This window comes from Salarias fasciatus, chromosome 1 (genome assembly GCF_902148845.1).
Source record: "Salarias fasciatus chromosome 1, fSalaFa1.1, whole genome shotgun sequence".
Lineage (NCBI taxonomy): Eukaryota > Metazoa > Chordata > Actinopteri > Blenniiformes > Blenniidae > Salarias > Salarias fasciatus.
This window is the reverse complement of record NC_043745.1, coordinates 24,574,380-24,597,413: the sequence shown is the minus strand read 5'-3', so window position 1 is coordinate 24,597,413 and position 23,034 is coordinate 24,574,380. Positions and strand designations below refer to the sequence as shown.

At 41.3% G+C, this 23,034-nt stretch overlaps 1 protein-coding gene across 1 annotated transcript in view; it reads right to left on the bottom strand.

Annotated features, from left to right (window-relative positions):
* fam189a1 (family with sequence similarity 189 member A1) overlaps positions 1 to 23,034 on the bottom strand; it is a 91,159-nt gene that overhangs the window by 20,172 nt on the left and 47,953 nt on the right. The window contains exons 4-5 of the mRNA XM_030095286.1: positions 6,124 to 6,234; positions 819 to 950 (exon numbers count right to left, since the gene is read on the bottom strand). Of these exons, the coding sequence (XP_029951146.1) occupies positions 819 to 950; positions 6,124 to 6,234 (243 nt within the window). The remainder of the gene's footprint in view (positions 1 to 818; positions 951 to 6,123; positions 6,235 to 23,034) is intronic.

Sequence of the window (23,034 nt, the reverse complement as noted above, 5' to 3'; positions counted from 1 at the left end):
AAAATGGTGCAACGACTGACTGACCTACAATCATATCCTGTGAGCCATAAAGCAGCATGGCAAAAAATAAAGGTATAAAACCCCACAATGCACCATTTGCAAATGAAAATCAAGAAGCTGGGAATACCGAACTGTATCTCAATCCCATTACATTACTCAGCTAAAAACAGCAACAGATTAGGGAAGTGAAGGAATACATGAATTATATGAAGCTACATTTTGCACAAAAAGGCTGGATGATATCAGACAGGGATGGGCGACTCTGATTATTATGAGAGCTGCATAAATTTCAGCCTCACTGCCAGAGGGCTAAAGAGTAACAGCGCATATGAACAATAAAGATTTATGAGAAATAAAACAGCTAATTGAACCAAATAAAATGTATATCTCTAATTAGAATCAACCTGCATACATTCAATACTTCTTGTTTTCAAAGTGATACAGCAATTTCGATTAATTTCCACTGCGGCCCTTATAATTACTTCCTGTTTTTTTTTTTTTTTGGTACATTAGCAGGTGTGGTTCCTGTCCCCATTCTTTTAAACTATATCTGATGCAGGATTTAACGTTTGCTACATTGCCTGGCATTGTTTGAACTAACATCCTAAATACATGCAACATAACACAGTTAAAGTTCAGTGTACTGTAATGTCCAGGCTGCTATTTAAGAAGTAGATGAACATAAAAAAAACATTTTTTGTACACTCTTGAATAGGTTACATATCTGATCACAAAATCAACATGTAGTTTTATTTCCATCCACAACACTGACGTTGTCACATTTGTGTTATAGAAACACAAAGTGTTTGTCTACCAACCTTGAGACGGAGGCGGATGGTGTTGCAGTCCCTCAGTGGATTCAGCTTCAGAGTCTCTCCCAGGTTGTTGCAGCTCGAGCTCTGTTTCTGCAGCTCGCAGCAAACACAAACTCCATCGCTGTCAAACTTGAGCTGGGGGGGTGGAGGAGAAAACACACATCCACACTCATGCATGTACGCACATACACAAAAACATACACACACACACACACACACACACACACACACACACACACACACACACACACACACACGAAGACACACAAATCAGACCTGGGCTTGGTGCTCTGATGCTATCCATCCTTCAACACTGTTGCTGCTTACACCTGACAGACACTTCATTTCCAATCAACACATGCAGTCGTAAAGTCAGGCTGCGGGCAGAAGACGGAAACATGACGTGAACTCCACGTGCACAACGAGACAAAGAGCTGTGAGATGAGCTGCTCAGAGAAGAATCGAGGTAGAGTATACCTCTGCTAAGTGTCCCAGATTAAGCGAAAGCAGGACATGAACCCAACAAGTGTGGGTTAATTACATTGGGGACAGGAGATAAGAAATGTTAATATTTCTGTCACGGCTGGGGGAGGGTCTCCAGGGAGCCGCAGCAAGCGCTGAAGTTGGTGTACTTGGTTTGGTCTCACTTGAGTGAGGAGAAAACCTGCTTATAATGGGGAAGCGATCGGGTTATTGGGTTGACTGCTTGACGAATCACGTCGTCACACATGAAGCTGAAAAGGAAAACCTTGCTCTATAAATTCTGACAAAACAAATAAGCTAAGAATCTCATGATGAAAACTTTGAAATAGAAGTGTTTGACATTTAGGGAACTCAGAACTCAGTTTTATATTAATGGCGCTGTTTAAGCCACTTGTACTCGAAAAACAAATCTTTACTTTGCATCATTCAAATATATGAGAAGCTGACTGTGAGAGAAATAAAATACAGAAATGGAAGATAAAATATCTGCATCGTGGTGTAGTAGTTGGAGCTCCTGCCTCACAGTGAGAATGTCCCTTGAAGTTGGGTTTTGGCTTGAGGGGTCTGTCTGTGTGGAGTCTGCATTTCCTCTCTCTGTGTGAGCAAGCTTCCTGTGAGTACTCCACTTTCTCACAGGTGTGTGTGTCCTTATTATGGACGGGTGACCTGCCTGGGGTGGACTGTTTCCTTGAAGGCATTTTGAAATCTTGCACAGTTGAGAAAGTCAAAGAACCAGCTGTATGAAAAAAGGAACAAGATTAAGGTGAAACCTAATATTTGTCTGCACGCTCTATGGAACTCCGGAGGGCTTTTAAAGTCCAACTGCACCCTCAGGTAAGTCCACACGCCGCTCAGTTGTGAAAAACTGCCAAAGATTGGACATGGAGCTGAGAGGAGTCGCTGAGCGGAGGTCACGGTGGGCAGCACACCGGGCAGTGAGGGGGTATGGAGGTGTGAGGCGGGGGAGCCGGAGCTGCTCGGTGGCATCTCCAAGCCAGGCACAAAGGGAGAGGACTTTAACGAAGTGGGGGACTGTGGTGAGACAGAGTGAGTCCAGGCAGAAATGGCAGGTGGTGATTTTTTTTGTTGTAAGACAGCTGTTGGTTAAACAGAATGAGTGGAATAAACAAGTCTTGAAGAAGGGTAATCGTATAAAGCGCACTGGCTCACAAATTTAATCTCGCACAGCTTCGCCCAAGGAGCGTATAAGTATTTATGAGTTGATTTTGGGGTCATTACAAACATCTGACACAGCATAAGCACAAAATTAACAATGTCCAGCAATATGCCCCATGATCAAGGTTCATCCCTCATCTGCTCACAAGCTAATTGTGATGGTTGAAGAGGCCTTCATCATGTGATGATGATGCTTGACGCAAAAAAAATTAAAGATGTAAGATCGCTTGCAACCTCTGGATAACTTTCTTATATACACCCCAAACGATCTCCTAAAAAACAGTAGTGCTCGAACTTTCAGAGCTACTTCTCCTCATTCTGACCAGTCCACCACTAGAAACAGCTCGTTAATAAGATATGAAGGCTGGCGGTACAGAGCGGGAGGCTGGAGCACCTCAGGCTGGTTACTAAAATCTGTCACTCCCTGCACATTCCTCCACTCTAACAAGAAATGACTTCATTACAATCATATAATGTAGTGTTGAATAACCGGTAACGACTGTACCGTGTGCTGCTTACAATTTCATGAGTGACTGAAAAATGAAAGTGCATTACTAACATCTCCTACTACCTGCTGCCAGTGCACCTGATCCGTGACAACATCTTGAAAATATTAAATAAATCTGATAAAGTGGTGACACCGTATTTCATCATGTGCCGTGTAGAGCAGAAACGATGTCTTCATCAGCTCCGACTTCAGGGTGATCCTGGGTTTTATAGCCGTCAGTCGCAATGCTAAAGATGAGCGTAAAGGATAGACCTCAAATATTAAAACACCAAATCAATGGCTGACTCCTGTCTTGACTCAAGATCACTGGATTACTGGATGGAAGGGTTTCATTTTGGAGACTGCTGTGAAGTTTTTTGTTTTTTTAAATGTCATTCCTGGTTCCACTTTCACTTAAGGGCTTGAACTATATTCGTTGCCTTTACTCGGCTCAAATTTAACATTTTGAAATTACCTTCACTTGTGTGTTATAATAAAATATTCAACAGGTGCATCCTGAACCTGCTCTTTTTTGGTATTTTATCCTGTCAAAGTGAAAGCAGGCATATTGGGATAACTCAGATTTACCCCCCCATCAATGTCGATCTCACAAGCTTGACCTGAACTCGACTCCTCTGAGTATTTTCTTATTTAACCGCACCTCAACACATCAAGTCAGTCAGATTTAGGGAATTTCTTTGCATGAAGTCCTTTATGTTAAAATGTGGTAAGTGGGGACAGTAGAGCAGAATGATCCACAGAAATCAAGAGACGTTTTGTAGCTGCGTATCATTAATAATTTGTAAGATTTTGACAATTTTTAACTTTCCAGTAGATTACAATTTATGTATAGGGATCATATTGGTATTTGAGTTGAAAGACCAGAAATTAAGTGTAGAGAAATTAAAAAAAAAAAGCCTTGAAATACAATATAGTATTGCCCCGGGGTTCGATTTTTTTATTTTGCCAGTTATCTCAGTGAGCTATAGTACAGACCCAGAAGTTCATCTCCTTCCATCTCTTCACAGCTGGAACCATCCCTGCATGGAGGGATGAGGATGTCAGACTGCCGGTTTTAAAAAGAAAAGCTACACATATCGATAAAGACACTTCTGACATGAGGCCGTTTGTGAAGAAGGGTCTGTAAACAGGAGCTGACAAGCTCTGCCGGTAAGTAACACAGCTCTTCTCATATATCAGCATGTCTGAGTCCACTGTTACAGTCGGGGAATCCTGGGATGTTCTGCTTTGGTTTTGATCTCTCTTTTCACTCCTTGTTTCTTTTTGAATTTCCTTACTTCATCTGCACGAAACACCAAATGTCTTTGGGAGTTGTTTATCAGAATTTTCACAATTTCTTATCCTGGCAAGGATGAATGTGGTGATCATGGCTCCTTAGTCACCAGCAGACAAATAGTTCATTTCATTCTGGATACTGACTCAGCCCTCCAGTCTGTTCAGAGGAGAAGGACTGCCTGTCAGCCCACCAGGCACTGACATTCAAAAGTGCAGACAACAGAGAACTTATGTCTATTTTTCACTGATGTCAAAGTTATCGGCTCTGCAGTTGATGCCAGTAACAAAACTCAACACTGCTGCTGCTCTTTAAAGTGAAATGTTACAGCTTTAAACACTTTGACGCTGCCGCTATTTTCACTCCTTTCTACAGCTGGTGGAAGTCCTCTCTTTCTTTACTCACAGGAGCACAGACACTAAAAATAGTCTGGTAAAAGACAAAATTCAATTGTTGGGTTTTCCTCTGGAAAAGTGCTGTGAGATGACTCTTTTATCTGGCTCTGTAGAAACACAACTGAATTGAATTAAACTCAATTGCTTAAGGGAAAGTAAAGGGCAGAAGCAAAAGATCTTGATTTTCAGTATGAAAGCAGACCGTTACACCGGGGCCTCGTGATGCTTCTGACTTGTTGGGTTTTAAGCAGGAGGCGTCAGAAAAGTCACCACAGGGATAACTGGCCTGTGGCGGCCAAGCGTCGATATCCATGTCAGCTCTTCCGATCATCGTGAAGCGATTTATTGGTACTTGTCTTTCTATTGAAACATGTGTATGTGAACAGTAGAGCAGAATTATCATAATTAAGTCTCGGTGCTCTTGTCTTCCTCTGGGTGTGTGATTCACCTGTGTCCCCCCCTCCCCAGTCTATACAAACCCTCCTCCCTCATGCGTCTGTTACCAGATCGTCTTTGTACGCTTGTGTCTAGACAGCCCACATTTCTCCTTGTGTTTCTTTGTGACCTTTTTGTGTTTTTGGAGCCTTTGCTTGTGTTCTTAGACTTCTCTTTGAACAGCCTTTGGGGACACTTAAACTTGATTTGTGCGAAAGCTGTTTTTGTGAAAAGAAACTTTTTGAACTTTGCTCTCTGTGTTTGAGTCCACATTTGGGTTTTGGCAGTGATCCGTGACAACATGAGCGAGCAGACTGCTGCGAGTCAGGGCAGGTTCACCCTACTGATGATATGTTGCTGCAATAGTAATCCTGCTCCGCTCTGCACAAAACCCTTCAATACATTTTTGACTTCATTCATACATAACACTGTTTTAACCTGTTCTTAGCTGGCGGTGTGTCATATACACTATTGATGCAAATTCTTCTTGTCCTGGTGTGAAATTAAAAAAAAAAACAAGGTTTGGAAATATGAGAAGGAAGTTGATCATGTCATTTACACATTTATGTTACACTACATTTATGTGGTATGCAACTGTAATCCTGACTGATTTGTTTATGTGGTCATTTAGATCTAAAAGAAGGAGTGTGATCTTCAACTGCATCATTCAAAATGACTTTTTTCATCAAACAAAATCTATGAAACTGCAAACACCAACTTCCTAGGAGGTTTGTGGCTATGAATATGGTCCATAATGATTACTGCTGCTTCACCAGCAGGCTGCACAAAACACATACAGTGGGTGAATAAATAAATAAAACTAGTTGATATGAGACAAGCTATTAACTTGTGAGGCTTCAGATCAAATCTGGTTACATGTGGCCCCTGACCTGGAATCAGTCACACACCTCTGTTCCACCGTCAGCTTAATAAGAAAGAGTTGTCAGTCACATTAATTGACTTGTTTTAAAAGGCGTGTTTTTGGACCACCCGTCTGAAGTATGGAGGGTTCGTGAGTTGAGGTCCAGTTGGTCTCACCAGCTGACAGTCCTCCAGAGAGTTGACGAGCTGAGCGTTCTGGCAGGAGAGGATGGAGCCGGCCAGGTTGAGCATCACGCAGACTGCAGAGAGCAGCATGAAGAATGTGATCTGTGGCAGAAACAGAACAGCAGAAGAGAGAGAAAAAGACAGTTTAAAGTGAAAAAGTTGCTGCTTGTCATTGCAAACACTGATTCTACTCTTGAGTTGCTCTGATACGGCGTTCGAGAGTCTCTCTGATGCCACAGGCTCTGTGTACAATGAGGAAATTAGCACTGTTGTCGAGGGGAATCAATAAGCCGTTCCTCCTCCAGAGACTGGAGGTGAGAGAAATCATAATTATCGAAAAGCTTCTCACGAAGCGACACGATAAACAACTCATTGATGGATGGAAAATCAAAACCCACAGTAAACTGTTCTCAACACCTGAGCATTTGTGAAGTTCTTTCAGTCCATGTGGAAATAAATAAATAAATAAATAAATAAATAAATAAATAAATAAATAAAAAGACAACAAAGACACATGTAGCCATCTCAACAGAGAGACGTGTCTGTGCACCAGATCCCATTGACATCCTTCGAGTTTCATGTTTTTTAATTCAGCGCCGTGGACATCCATTCCATCCCGGTGGCAGAAATATGGCTGCTCCTGCTGAGGCTTTCATTTACAGGTCAAGTGTAACAGAGACTTGACGAGCAGCCCTCTGTGTCCTGCTAATTGCAAACCAGGCCCGTGTTTGAACTGACTCCTCAGTTCTTGGTTTTGGAGAAACTTGATGACCGCAGCAGAACCTTATATTTGATCAATGTAATTGAAAATCTACAATAATGACTTGAGAAAGAGCTTCTGTATAAATGTAGGAAATCTCAGCCGGTGGCTGGTGGAGGACAAAAAGGACACTCGCAGGAGGAGTTTGTCAGATTTAAAGGTTACTGAGAACAAACATAAGCAGATGGAGAGGAGGGAAAAGAGACAAGGGGGCGGAGATGGGAAAAAGTGGAGGTGGTATGTAATAAACAGATGGAGCGATAAGTTTAAGTGCTTTTCACTCCGGCTGAAAATTGAAAGATTGAGAGCATGATGTGTTGAGGAGCTTGAGGAGGAACTGCTTTAGAAAAAAATCAGACGATGAGGAAGATGCAAACCCTTAAGGAAAAAAAAAAAAGAAATCAGGAGAGAGATTTGAGACAGATGTTAATAGACAATGACAGAAACAAGCAGGAGAAGAAACAGACAGTACATGACTCCACGGTCCCACTGCGCATTGACGGTAATGATGTGTATATCTGGTTAATTAGCATTTCATCAGAATGTGATATCAGCTGTCTGGGTCAGCTGCATGGAAACAATCCTCGAAGCAATCTGGCCTTGAAAGACACTGCGTTAAAATGCAACAACTATAAGACCAAAAAAAAGAAAAGAAAAAAAAATCCCCAGTTTCTTCAGAATCTGTTTAGTTGCCTAAAGTGGCACCATCTCACTCTGCAGCTGTTGATCTATCTTTTCAATCATTAATATTAATAATATTACATCCTGTTTATAGGGATTTAAATAGCAATTTGCCAGTTTCTTGTGTAGCAAAATGCATAAAGCACAACACACAAAGCTCATACAGTCAAGGACTTTGATCGCCCCATAAATGTTTACATAGTAACTATTCGTGACGTGTCTCTACATCCACATTTACACAGGTCATGTTTATATTTTCCTAGGTTAAAATCATATTTTGACAAACTGGGGACAGGGAAGTCTGGGCATCTCTGCTGAGACTGCTGCCCCCGCGACCCGGCCCCGGATAAGCGGTTGAAGATGGATGGATGGATGGACGGACATGAACAAAACGCTTAAAGTTGTATGTCGCAATATGTCATTTCCTGACAACCACTACAAATTCATATAATGCATAAAACACCGTTTAAACTCAAGAAAATGTAGTATATGTATTATTGACATGTGATGTGAATTACTTTGCTGAATGTGTGAGATGATTGTTTTGAGGTTCTCATTTGTCCTATTCTAAACTGATTTCAAGCATGTTAAAAGCAGGAAAACAAAGTGTCCAGCTCCATTACACAAACACTGCTGGCGATACTTGATGATGAGAATTTCAATTTGCGCATGAAAATTAAATTGTAGGGGTTCCTGGAAATTTGATGAATTCCCATCTTGACAAAACATTAGCCTGATGTTATTTATTAGATGCTTCTGTAATTAACAGATATGACTGATTCCTATGGCCTGCATAAGGTGTCTGTGTGTGCAGGGTCGCCATTTCTCACTCAGACTGATGAGATCTGCCTGAGAGAGAAAAAAAACAAAAACATGGCCCCACTTAAATTAATGAACTGTGTTTCTCTTCATTCATAGTGACAAGTGGTTTTAAACTGGCTGATTGAGATTTGTGACATACAGAAGTAGTTATCCTCATGCAAGAACGAGTTACACTTTAAAGGGGCGTTGAGTGAAATTAAGACACACATCTGCTATGGACTGGATGGCAGTGTTGAGTCACACTGAGGCCCAGATGTGCTTCCTTCATGCAGGTAAATTGCTACGTGTGTGTAAAACGATGTCCTGCATCGCTCAGCTTATTTTTTTTTTTCAGTCCATCACAAGGCAAACACACTGAGAGAGACAACCACACATACTCACATTCACACCTGGGGACAGGGACGGCTGGTATAAATGGGCTAGCAGGGCTAAGCCCTCCCAGCACAAAAAGACAGCTAATACAAAAAAGATGAGAAAATTATTTTTTAAATAACTTACAACAGATTGTTTTAAGTTTAGATCAAACCAAAGGTAGCAACAGCACCAATCAGTCAAAAGGAAAACATAGAAAATCTCGAAATTGGCTGATTTTTTACAGCCCCAGCAGATACATTCATTTCGTTCTTGTAAGTGATTGACAGGTGTCATGTCCCGCCCCCCGTGGTTTACTGAGCATTTTCAGGCCACTGACTTTTGACCAATAGCAGCGAATTAACGCAGCGGTGCTGCTATTTGGGCCAGAGTTGGAAAGGAGGGAGAAAAACTTCAGCTATGGCGGCGTTAGCATGAACGAGGTGGACTATTTGTTTGGATAATCTAATTATTTGGACTGATTGAATGCACTTGCCTCGCTGTCTATCGAGACGGACTTCATCCAAAAATTACCAGACTTCAACGACATGGTGGTTAACCTGTTTGCATCCCAGAAAGGCGTTGATCTGAGCTTCTTTTCAAATAAGGTAGGCCCATGTTGACCAGTTAAAGGACTGTGACGCATTGTTTTTGCTGAGGTTATCTGTTGTATTGAAGGCGTGTTTGGCACTACATGTCACCAAGCAGTTGTAATAAGACACTTGCAGCAGGCTATCTGTGGGCAGTCGTTGAATTTGGGTTGGAACACGTCTGCAGTGGGCAAATGTGTGTGTGACAGAGAGAGAGAGAGAGAGAGAGAGAGAAAGAGAGAGAGAGAGAGAGAGAGAGAGGGAGAGGGAGAGAGAGAGAGAGAGTTGATGTAGAGCACTAAAAAAGTATAGTGTACCTGTAATTGATGTAACTGTGTATCATAGGTGATGTTGCTTTTGCAGCTCTGTTAACTATTTAATCGGTATTATGCAAGCATTTGTTAGACCCCCCAACAAATTTCACCACCAGCCGCCACAGCCTGGGGGCCACCAGTTGACCTCAGATGCATGCACTCACACAGACACTACTGTGTAGAGGCAAAGGGATTCACCTACCAATGCTTTCACAATTCCCCCTGCTGCTTGTTGTAGTGACTCTATACACCCCCTTGTGGTGCGATCCTGAATTACAAGACTAAACCAGCCCAGGCAGGTTGGAAAAACGTACTTTGTTTTAGGGATGGACATGGTTAACCGTTTAACCGTTAACCGATAACAGGAACTTTGACCGGTTAATACTATCGGTTATTTATTTATTTTTTTTAAACTCCAGTTGAAGCGGAGCTCTCCACAGAGCCTGTGCGTCTTCATGCAGCTGGCATTATGTTACAGATATCAATGACGGCGCTGCAGATGACACCTTAAGTCACTGATTAATTCCAGGTGCCTTCATGTTGTACAATAAGGGAAGGGTGTGTATCTTTGTGCGCATTTACGCATGTGGCACAAAACCGACGTTACATTGAATATTATTTTTTATCTCCAGACACGCCGCGGGTCGTCCAGATTTGCAGTGAAATAGTTCGGTATGAAGCCGCATCATCCAGATAAACATTAAAAGAATACTCCGAAGATTCTGGACCCGTGCCCTATCCCGATCATTCACAAAGTGAGATAAGCTCATAAATATCTTTTTTGTGTCCGTTTGTCCAGTGCCTGGCTAACAGCTGTTAGCATCGTAGTTAGCTTAGCTCAACTACAGCAGGTGAAGAGGAAACAGAGCCAGACTGAGAAAGTGGACAAAATACTCCTTCCAGTGGCCCAGGGGACGGCGTATTAGCACGCGAAGTAAATCCGAATGGTTATAAAGCTTTTTAAAAGACGTGTTGTCTTTTCAATCCCTTAAAATAGCGTTTTGATACACACAGACCTGCAAAAGCATAGTGCGCTGCGGAAGGATATACCAGGCGCACAGCGGCTGAGTCTATGCTTCTACTGCTGTGCTCCGGTATATCCTTCCGCGGAGCACTGCGCATGCGCAGGTCTGTGTGTATCAACACGTTATTTTAACGGATTGAAAAGACAACACGTTTTTTAAAACATTTTATAACCATTCGGATTTACTTCACGTACTAATACGCCATCCCCTGGACCACTGGAAGGAGTATTTTGTCCACTTCCTCAGTCTGGCTCTGTCTCCTCTTCACCTGCTGTAGTTGAGCTAAGCTAACTACGATGCTAACAGCTGTTAGCCAGGCACTGGACAAACGGACACAAAAAAGGTATTTATGAGCTTATCTCACTCTGTAAATGATCGGGATAGGGCACGGGTCCAAAATCTTCGGAGTATTCCTTTAAACTTCATCAGAACTGTTTAAAAATTTCAGAAGCTAAAACTTTATTTAGGAAATTAATCAGAACACACAAAGAAATCACCGGCGCACTCACTCTCGACATAATTTAAAAAACAATAGGAGATGATTGAAGCCTACAGTACTGTTAATTATATCCAAATCTTGTAGCTTTTTTTACATTTTAGATGAGCATTTGCTGTCATTGTAAATCTGCAGTTAAGCACCGGACTGCGCCGAGTCAGTCACTCACTCGGAGCGCACATTTCCGAGCTGGAATGGAGGGACGTTTGTGTGTCGGAATAGCGGTATTTCGGAATGGTGATATGTCTAAATGGTGGTGCGTTGGAATGTCGGAGTGGCAGCATGTAACCACTCAACAGGGCGTTTAAAGGTCGTCCATGCTTCGCGTCGCTTTGGAGCCTTGGCGCTCCACCGATGCGCACGCTGTTTCTCCCAGTTCTGGGCTCAGCTGTGCGCGTTCAGGCGCACTGGTCTACACATCCTCGAGAAGCTTTTCCGGCACTACAGACCGTTTATCTGCTCCTTTATTACAGATTATTTAGAGAAAATTAAGCACATACATTGTCAGTACGTTGTCATTTAATATTAAAGTTTATTTAGGCTTGAGATAAGGTCATGACTGCTTTTTTTGCTCTCATTTAGGCAGATTTTCAGGTTATGTTCATTTGAGTTAAACTAATTCTTAAGATATTTAGACAAAATTCTCCAGTTGTAGCTTTTTTTTTTTTTAATATGCAGAAGAAGCAAACTTGTCTTCAGTGTGAAAATACTGCTGTAACAGATGAATCCCACACGAGTTCAGAGGTGCCTAGAGAGCGATTCAGACATTTGTCATAACATCCAGACTGCTTCATACAGTATTGATAGCTGTGACACTTCTGGTTAACATTTCCAAAGAACCCTGCTGCAGAAGTAAACAACAGAGAGTGTCTCCATTAGTTCACTCGGGACTGTGGGAGCGTTTAAGTTGAATGATGCTGTGACAATAACGATCACAACGGAGATATTGTAACACGCAAACCAGTGACAGTTAAAGCTTCTTCTCTGACACACAGGCCATAAGTCGTACTTTAATGAAACCTCTCCGGGGTTGCCTTGTTGCCTGCTGAGCCAGTCAGATCCGATGCTGTGCCTCAAAGAATTACTGGCTGCAGTTCCAGCGGAGGAGAAAACAGTTTCTCTTTATTACAGCTGTAGCGCACAGTCATAATATCATGCTGTTTAAAAGACGTATAAATCTTTTTCTCTATGTACACTTGCAAGGCTAAATAAACATTATTATGCTTTACGCCCTTAAAGTGCAATTGTTTATGTAGTTTATATATTTATATGTGCATAATCCAAATAGTGTTTGCTTTAGAAATAAATATCTCTATATTTCTACTCCCTTTATTCATTTCAATTGTGTTTATATGGAATCACTTATTTACTACAATATTGTTATTAGATTATTATGGTATTTCCACGTTTGATGCAATAGCTCTGGATATAGCTTTTGTCAGTGCATAAGTGCAAATACGTGTGCTCACCATCATGTCTGCATTTGTTTCTTTTCATTGTTTATCTCGATCACTTTCTACTGTGAAAAATGTCAACAGCAGTTTTTTTTAATTTTTTTTTTTTTTTAGTCTGTGTCAAAATCTACAGCAGCTACAAAACACCAGCTAACCAGCAGAGGCAGAACAATCACAACTGCTGGTTCAAAATGAACAACAGTAACATTAAAATATCCAATAATAAATCCTTTTGATTTGCCCTCCTCAGGTCTACGTGAGCCTTGTGTCGCCTCTGCGACCCGATGCTTTCTTTCCACTCGGCGGACTGTCATGGCTGGCCCCACACCAGTCTCTGCTCATTAGCATGTGGGATCACATAGCACCATTTAGCAGCTCGTCATTAATTACTGCTATAGTGCCCTCCGCATGCCAAACAGGAAACCACACACACACACATGCACGCACGTACTTCTTGGTCGCCATCAGCTGAGGCAGATTTACACTGCATGTCATCATCACGTCGTTTAGCACTCGGCGCTGAGGACAATACGCCGTAATACAATCACCATTCATCTCCATCAAAGGCAAATAGATTACAATGCAGGACCCGAGGTTCAGGTGTGCCACCGTTATTCTCCATAACTGTCAGCGAGGTTAAAATCGTTTGGATGCAGCTTTTCTTTCCTTCCCGTTCTGCATTCAGCAATGTCTTCACACTGCAGAGAAACTGTGTGTCCAATCAAATGCTGATATTAAAGTATTATTCTTTTATTCTCTATGTGAAAAGTTTCTTATTGCCGTAGCCTCATTATGACATTCAAATTTGAATATTGTCTGTTTTCTCCCTGTCTTGCTACACCACATTTTGTGAAATAGAAACAGAAACTGAAGCTGAAACAGTCGAGTTTGAGTTTGGTCCTCTTAACTCCTCCCCCTGACTGTGCCCCCACTCTGTGTTTGTGTGTGTGAGAGTGGGCGTGGACAGATGTGTTCAAATGCATACCGGAAAGCAGGCTCAGAAACAGCCTGTTCTGAGGTGGTTGAAAGCGTTTACTTAAAGGGATACTTCAACATTTTGGCAAATTGGCCCATTTAGCGCAATTCCTTAGTCATTTCGAACAGCATACTTACTTTTTTTGTGGGGGCGAGCTGTTGCTTATTCAGAGGTGAGTCGGGGAAGGTTTTCGGGACGGACACAATAGAAGAGAATGGTATTTTTGGTTCCCCTCATCAAACTCATCAAATACACAATCCAACAACCCCAGAACACTTTGGTGGACACGTTTTAATCCACACATTCACTACGCTGTGAAATATTAATGCAAAATTACGAGATTGAGTTGTTTATGCGAAGCTTGCTAAGACGGAACTACTTACTAAACATGGCGTCTTGGCGCAGTGATTTCAAAAGAAAAAGTAGTTCCCAGTATTTGCCTCAGTGTCGTAACGCTACAATATTATTTGTTAGTGTTCCACAGCGTAGTGAATGTGCGGATTATAACGTGTCCAGCAAAGTGTTTGGGGGTTGTTGGATTGTGTATTTGATGAGTTTGATGAGGGGAAGCAAAAATACCGCCCACTTCCATTGTGTCTGTCCCGAAAACCTTCCCCGACTCACCTCTGGATAAACAATAGCTCGCCCTCACAAAAAAAGTAAGTATGCTGTTTGAAATGACTAAGGAATTGCGCTAAATGGGCCAATTTGCCAAAATGTTGAAGTATCCCTTTAACCCCGGGCTCCTACCATGTGGAACCGTCTCCCAGTTCTGCTCCTTTCTCTTCTTTTAATGTAATTTCATTCTATTACTATGCGTCATTGATGATAGTTCCTCTTGTAGCCTATGTACTCTCTGTATATATGAAATGTATGTGGATACAAGAAACTGTCCTATCTCCTTCTCCCTCTGTCCCCTCATCCAAACCGAAATAGCAGAAAGCCACCACCTCTGAGCCTGGTTCTGCAAAGGTTTCTTCCTGTTAAAAGGGAGTTTTTCCTTTCCACAGTCGCTTATGCTTGCTCATGTGAATCTGTTGGGTCTGCTTTGCAAAAGTATCTAGAAATGACTATGTTGTAATTGGTACTTCATAAATAAACCTGAATTGAATTGAATTGAATTGAGGAGGACTCATAACAGCGACTTTTTAGACCGCTGAAACTCCAAACATAGGATGAATTTGGGGCAAACAAACTTAAATACTATGTTTTTGGGCTTCTGAAACCTATTTGATGTGACTGAAAAATAGCATAATATGTCCCCTTTAAAGGGGGCAGTTTAGGGCAGTGGTTCCAGATCCACATGAAGGAAACGGCAAATTTTCTAGTGTGGATTCTGAAAAACTGTGCAAATGATAATGACTGTATGCACTGAAATAAGAAACAAATAAACAAAAAAAAACCCTGCAGTGTGCATGTCAAGCCACTAGTTGGTGTTGTGTTTCTTGTATTGCAACCACATCGAGTTATATGATGGGTCCGATGTAAACATTCAAGCACCTTTTGCTGTCCTTTATGATGAAGTATCTCCTCTATGTGAGAAATACGTCTCCCCTGACCCAGATGATGGGATAGTAAACTGTGTTAAAAGGTTAGCATGTTCTCATTTGTCCATGTAGGAAGTATCTCAAAGCAGTTGAATCAGGTGAACTGGATGCTTCACCCCTCATACAAGTGGCGTCCAAGACATTTAACCAAGTCATGTTGACCTGATTCAGTTGCTTTGAGATGAGGAAAGTGTTAGAGATTGGTAAATTCGAAAGAATGAACAGACCATACTCTGGATTGTGGGCGATCTTGTGCAAGTGCAGAGAAACTATCAAAGTGCACATGTACCAAGGAAAAGTTGCATTTTCGCTGTTTAGATGAAGCCTGTGGCATTTGAAAACTCTTTGCAACACTGTTGACATGTAAATAGACATACGGTCCTAGGAGGAGAGGTTACTGATCCCTCAATGACCTTGAAAAGCAGACACCTAAAACAAACATTAAAAAAATAGTACTGCCCATGAATAAGTGGAAAGCCGGTGTTTTCAGTTTATGCCACCAAAAAACTGGAGTGCCAACAAAGACAGAGAAAGAGAAGCCTCGTCAACTATAAATATGGATAGACTTTTTATTAGAAAGAGAAAATATGAATTGGAACGATACAAATACAAGGCATGTGAAAGTTATGCAGTATACTACTGTTGTTTTCAGACTTCACCCAATGGGTTCGAGTTTCACAGACTGTGAACAGAAACTTGAAAAAAACTCCAGGGGGGACCTTTAAATCAAAAGTTTATTTTTGGAAATATGTTTATTAGCTTTGTTGTGTGCATTCAGATGACGGGATTGATAGCTCTCTCGTCTTTATGAAGCCTATAGGGATCACGGACAGCAGGAGAATTGTCAATCCAACAATTTACACATCAGCATTTACCTTCAATAAAACTGTCTAAACAAACACATCAGAAGTCTCAGGGAAACAAAAAAAAAAACCCAGATGATTGTAGGCCTGCCATTCAAACCCATCCCGGCTCTGTATTCTAAAGCTCTGCCCATCTGTCTGCGCTGCCGCCAACAACAACAATAAAAACAAGCTCATTCATCACCTCTGTTTATTTGAAGAAGCGCGACTCGGAGATAAGATAAGCATCTTAGTGTGGAGACCAGACTGATGCTGCACCCAAACACCAACACTGCGGGGTTTCATTGTTCTATTACAAGGTGCCTAATAAAAAAAACACAACAATAAGAAATGGAAATAAGAACAGAGGAAATTGGGTCCTTATAAAGCATCAAGTGACACTGTCAGCAGAATATAAAGCAGAAGTCTATATCTAAGGATCTTTTTTCATGGATATTTGCACCTGATATGAGCAGACACACACAGGCTGTGACATAGGACATTAACATTGCCTCTAGGACATTAACATTTTAACCATTCACTAGGGAAGTGGCAATATTTGATAACTTCCCCTTTTCTTCACGCTTACTGTAAATAAAGAGAATGCTGACAACCATACACTTTGATATACAGTGAAACGTGAACAGCATAGGTGGAGTTGTTTTTTTTTAATTTATGAAAATATGCATTTGATTTGCTAAATGGTAAAAGGACTACACTGACATAGCGCTTTTTCACCTGCATTAGCAGAGACCAAAGCGCTTTACACTGCATTATCACATTCACCCATTCACACGCCGGTGGAGGCGGCTGCCATGCAAGGCGCTCAGTTCATCCACCGGGGGCAATTCAGGGTTCAGTGTCTTGCCCAAGGACACTTCGACATGCAGACGGGAATCAAACTAACAACCTCCCGATTGTCAGACGACTGCTCTCCACACTGAACCACAGTCGCCCCACCGCTTCATCCATTTGCTTAGGGAAATAATTATTTTAAAATATGAAAAAATATTAAATGCTGTTAAATGAAAAATGACTTTGGGCATTGTGAACCCAGTGAGGGTCGTCATTTTTGCAAATCAAGACATTAAACAGTTCACCCTTAGTCATTTACTTTTAGCACACTTAACTCTTTAACACTGATTTTTTTTAACATGTTGATCTTTGCTGTCTTCTCACTTACAACTTACAAGCTAAACATCAGCAGAGTGAAAAAACAACAACTTCCTCCTTCATAAAATCAGATTATTTAAATTCCTTCACTCTGTCTTTCATGCATGAAGTGTTTATGATCTGAACAGAGTTTAAGATATGTCCAGATTAAAACACAGACGGCCATAGCAAAACCAAAACTTTCTTTTCTGGTGCTTTTTGAGAAAAGTTAATGATGTCCTTTCATTCTCCTGCTGTAGCTACTATTATTTATTTAGTTTGAGCTGCATGCAGGATTTGCTGATGTTTGAAAAAAAAAAGTCTGTTAAGAAAATACCATGAAAACATATTGAATATTGATAACAGCAGGTAATTCTGTTTCCCCGATTCAGCCTTTCTTCTCTTTAATGCACGGATGCTTGTGTTCAGAGAAATAAGTCGATGTTTCCAAAGCGCTTGCCTCCAAACAGCTCTCGCGCATTTTAATGTGACTCCGTGTAGTAAAAATGCTGAATGTGATGATGAGGTGGAGGTTCGCTTTCCTACAAATGACTTTTGAATTCTTGTACTTTAGCTGCACCGAAAAACAGTGCTGCACCTTTGCTGAGTCTGCCACACTTTCTTATATTTATTAATTTGTCTTTTCTACATTGCACTGCAGTTTTGTGAGCACATTTCAGACAGTCCAAAATCGCATATCTCTTCATCTTTATAGCAGCCATCATCATTGATCGCGCTGTGCGGTTTAGTGCTACTAAAAAAAAAAAAACTGTCAGGCAATTTATCAGCCCTGGACGTTTATATTCACAGTTATTGACATGCTTGATGAGACCTCAGAAGTCAGTCGGGTCTTAAGATGCTGGATAAGTGCAGAAAAAGTTCAAGTGGAAGGACACAGAAACTACAACTTGACCTTTATTTATTTATTTTTTTTTTTCAAAAACACAGTTTGATGCTTTTTTGCTTCTGGCTTCATGTTTTCCCTTGAAAAATCATCAAAATAATTGGATTCTGACTCTCTTCTGTATCTGTTTGAGTTATTACGCCTCATCAGCAGATGTCTTATGAGGAACAAATCAATGCGCCAGCTGCATGTGCAATGATTCGTGCTCTTGCTGTTATGATAATAAATAGTGTATGCACAGATATACGTGCCAGAGGCATGCATGCGCAGAACAACCCGTGTGTGGGAAGCACTGAAACACTCACTGATATAAAGACACATAAAAATAACCTTGTTCCCAACAACCTTCACATGTATATTAGTTCCACAGATTATCTTGTTTCGCTCCGTGGCGTAAGACACAAGATAAAACACTCGTCAGCTCATCAAAGATGCAGCGAAAGTGCAAACCATAACGTCTCAAGTGATTCAGAGAGCAGCTCGATCTCACAAACCTCCCCAGCTTCACCACTGCACGTTTGTGAATGATTAGGAGAAGTCAGCTTGTTAGTTCAGCTGTTATATAATATCAGACTAGATGATGTGCATTATTTATAAAAGGTGATATAAGAGTAGATGCAATTGGATTCTGAGACCCATTTTCTTTTCCCTTATTTGAAAGAAGTTTTCTTCAACTTCTTATTTTATAAATAAACTTGAATAGAACATTTACTTATAAAGTGATACAGATCCATTTTTTTTGTAAAGTTTCCCTGTGACTCGTTGAATAAAAATATTTTCCTTACATGTGCCTTAATAATGTGAAAAAAAACCATAATAAATTACACATCCAATCATTCACCTTTAACTGAAAGTTTGCTGTCAGTAGTGAGCAAAACACTAAGTATACTTGTAAATTAATCTCATTTTGCTTTTATTTTATCATTACATGTTGCTTCCATTGTTGCTGATTTTCTTTGAAAACAGTTTCTAAAGGCTGCTGCACAAATAAATACATCATTACTTCATTGCGTGATTGTCGCTTGCAGCCAAAAGACAAATTGTGCAAAATGAGGCAGGTGCGCCGTGGCCAAAATATTGCCAGGAAGAAACAAAATGAATAATTTGTTAGGGCCGAAATTTCAGGCTGGTTGATACTGCTAATGCGGCGTGACAGTTAGACTGAGCTCATCTTGAAGACTTTATTTTGATCAGCCGACAGGAAATACCAACTATTCACTAAGACATCTGAAGGCATATCATAAGAGCTGTGGTTCCCTCTTAGAGGAGAAAAACAACTAAAGATTGGACAGTTTCTATCATGTGGGAATTGCACAAAAGGAGAATTTGCATCCTCTGACTGCAGCACAAATTAGTATTTAGTCTGCAGCAGCACTGCGACACAACACTATTTATTTTCAATTATCCCTGAGCCACAAGAGATGGAAGCAATGTTTTGTTTTTGCTGCTGCTCAGCAGATCACGAGCCCTCTGATTCAGTTTCCCTCTGACACTGGATATCAATCCTCAGGCCCCTGCAGAGCTCACAACCATCTGTGAACAAAACCCACAATAAGAGATCATTGCTGGATATTGATTAAGATGAGGCAGCCGTTCAGTGTGGCATTACGGAGGGCAGTTTGAGATCCAGCAAATCGCTCTGCTGCTTTACATAGTGTGAAAAAAAAAAAAAAAAAGAAAAGTTAAATGTCTCTCAGCCTTTGGGTTTTAAGCCATAATCAGGAAACAAAACAAATTCCCCCTCCTGTCCCTGACATTAAAAACACAGGAGAAAACCAATCAGGGCGGCAACAGCTGGTTCTCATTGGTGCTCGCAGCGAACTGAGGTAACTTTCTGCTCTCTACGCCATCAAGGTCTGTCTGTGTGTGTGTGTGTGTGTGTGTGTGTGTGTGTGTGTGTGTGTGTGTGTGTGTGTGTGTGTGTGTGCGTGTGTGTGTGTGTGTGTGTGTGTGTGTGTGCGTGTGTGTTTGAAACTCATCAGCAGGATTAGGTGTGATGGAAGTTGAGTGACCCTGAGTTCATTGCCGGCCCAAATAAACAGTGGAGGTGTTGATATAAACTCTCAGCAGCAGAACCCCGGGGAGGTCACACTAAACCAGATGTAATGACTGTGTGGACCCTCTAATCCTGCTGGAAAACCGCTTCGCTGCAGGAAACCGTCTCACTTTTAACCCTCGGACTTGCAGATATGTGCTTCCAGGTACCTGCACGAAGGCACTTTGGCAGAAATCAGCAGCACAGAAACACTGGTGTGTATTAGGAAACTGAACGAAAAACCCAACAAATTAGCACATTCACTCTTATTTTGTGACATAATCAGAAACATAAATGAAAATGAATGAATGAATGAATGAATGAATGAATGAATGAATGAATGAATTTATTTCGAACATGCAAAGGAAAATGGAACATAGGTTATCACCAAAAACAAAAACAAACACATGCATAATAAAATTAAAAGAAAACGAATACTGCATCAACGCCCTACATGTGTTACAGATCTGCATGTTCGAAGAAAATGGTGTTACCTTCCTGTTACAGTAAGTTACAGTAAGTTAAACATTTGTTTGAGGACACTTTGTGCACAAAGCACAGATCTGTTATTGATCTCCTGAGTTGTTGTGTTTGGTGGAAAACCAAAAATCTTGTAGTTTTGAAGTTGTTTGCTGTAAGAGTTTTAAAAAGAGAGAGACAACAATAGAGAAAAAAAGCCAGCTTGCCTCTTGACATTGTAAGCTTTGATGTGCAGCCATGTTGACAGCATGTCAGGCTACATCTCCACAGGATGTGATGGATTAGTTCCTGTGGTTAGACACATCATGTGAAAGTTACAGTCCAACAACTTTTGTTGGCAAATGAGACATGAAGCTTCGACAACCAGGCGTGCCAAATTACATCCAACATGTTGAGAGGACGTTTTTTTTTTTTTTTTTTTTTGGCTGAACCCTCTCGCTTTGATGCACGCTAACGCAAACATCCGTGAGAGTGTGAGGATAGATGCTGGTTAATCAGGCAGCGCTCGGATGTGCCGGGGAAGTAGAAGTAAAAAGGAGTTCATCTCTGTGCCGGTGCTCACACTTATTGATTAAAACACACCATGACAGACAATATCACCCTGAGGGTCAGTAGCTGATTAACCTCCACTCCTCAACATTTTAATCAACCACTGACCTCTAAAGGGCTAAAACAAGGAGGAGCTGCCTCCTCCGCCCCCCTCCCCCTGCTCCTGGTGGGGGGCCCGGCTTAATGAGACAGGCCTATAATGAACTTGGTCCCAGAAGACACTCACACCGCTCAGAAGCACTGCGGAAACTTGGTTCAAAATGCTGCTTGATGGTGGTTCACTGAAAACTATAGATGATGCTGTCTCGTTTAAATGAGTCCCGCGGCATAAAACACAGTAAAATATGATCAATTTCACCCAAGACAAAGGGCGGCAAATGTATATTTACAGTCATGTTGGGATAACACAAGCTACACATAGACATTCATACCTGTAGATGATTCAGGCTGACCAATTAATCTGACTTTAAAATAAAACAGAATTATGCAGACACAGGTAAAACATGCAACATCTACATCTAAAAGGCCAGACCTGGAAGAGAGTAGATTTTTCTCTCTATGAGGAGTAATATCCACTATTCCACATGGAAGTACAGTAGTTACGTTGTGATCACCGGCCTTTCTTGCTGTTTATATACAACAAACCTTACAGTATTTGACTTGTTGTTTCGATCGTTGCCTTCTGAAACAGCTGGACTGTTGGGTCGGACCGGTGAGTCTTCACTCTGCATTTACATCATCAAGCATCGACCAGCTATGACTTTGTCTCCAGTTTAGAATTTTTTCTTCCTGCGGCCACTTCTGTTGGAACAACTGCAGACTGGTAACTCCAACTTCTGCAGCCGTCCAGTCACCACGTCACCATTTGGCTCCCATCAAACTCTATCATATTCCTATGCTGTCACATTTTTTTCTATTTTTAAATACACAGTAAAGACAACTAAAGCTACGTTCACACTGCAGGTCTTGCAGATTTTTTGCTGAGCTCTGATTTTTTTTGCATCATTCACACTACATTTTAAATGCAACCTCTATCGGAGTGCAGAACGTGATGCAACCAGACAATTAACGCATACGGCAAAAAAGCGTGAATAGCCCTGGTAATAAATTTCGAAAATGGGTCGCTTCATGATTTTTCAGTTAAAGGTCTAATACACGATTTTCTCGAAAAGACGAAGCCCCACGTCTGTTACTCACTTTTTGAACAACGCGCATGCGCCAGACCATCCGCCCGGCTCTCCTGCTTCTCCCAGGAAACGCGGAAGTGTACGAGCGCGATCTCCTCTTCTCCGGCGTGCACGGCTCTGTTTACAGTTTCTGCGATCCGCCTCGCTCATAAATAAAGCTTTTTTTTCCGAAACAGTTACAGTTTCATTATGTCAGACTCGCCATCGGTAAGTACTAGCTCAGAAGCTCACCGGCTACATAAACACTCTGAATGCGCATGCGCAAAAGGGAGAAGCTGATTGGGCGCAAGCAGGTAGAACCGCCTTACGAAAGCAGCTCGTCAGAATGATTGACAAACAGACCCACCAATTATTTAGGTGATCCACCCGGAAATCAAAATGTTGTATTACACCTTTAACATGCTTTTACAAACCAAATAGCGGTGGACGACCTTAAACTCATCCCACGCTGCAGCCATCAATCGGCACTGGCTGGTTTGATTTCACGTCATTCACTTAAATTAATCACTGATTGGTAGAATCGCTACTAAGTCCCGCCTCCTCCGAGTGACCTTTATTGACGTTTAAGCTGTTTATCTGCTCTTTTATTGCAGATTCTTCGTAGAAAATAATTCACATACATTTTTAATTTATTTTCATTTATTATTAGAAAATATTTTGTTCTTTTTTTCTGTTTCTGAATCGCCCGCCGAGCATGCTGTTCACGGAAGTAAATAAACATGGAGAGTGTGAACGGA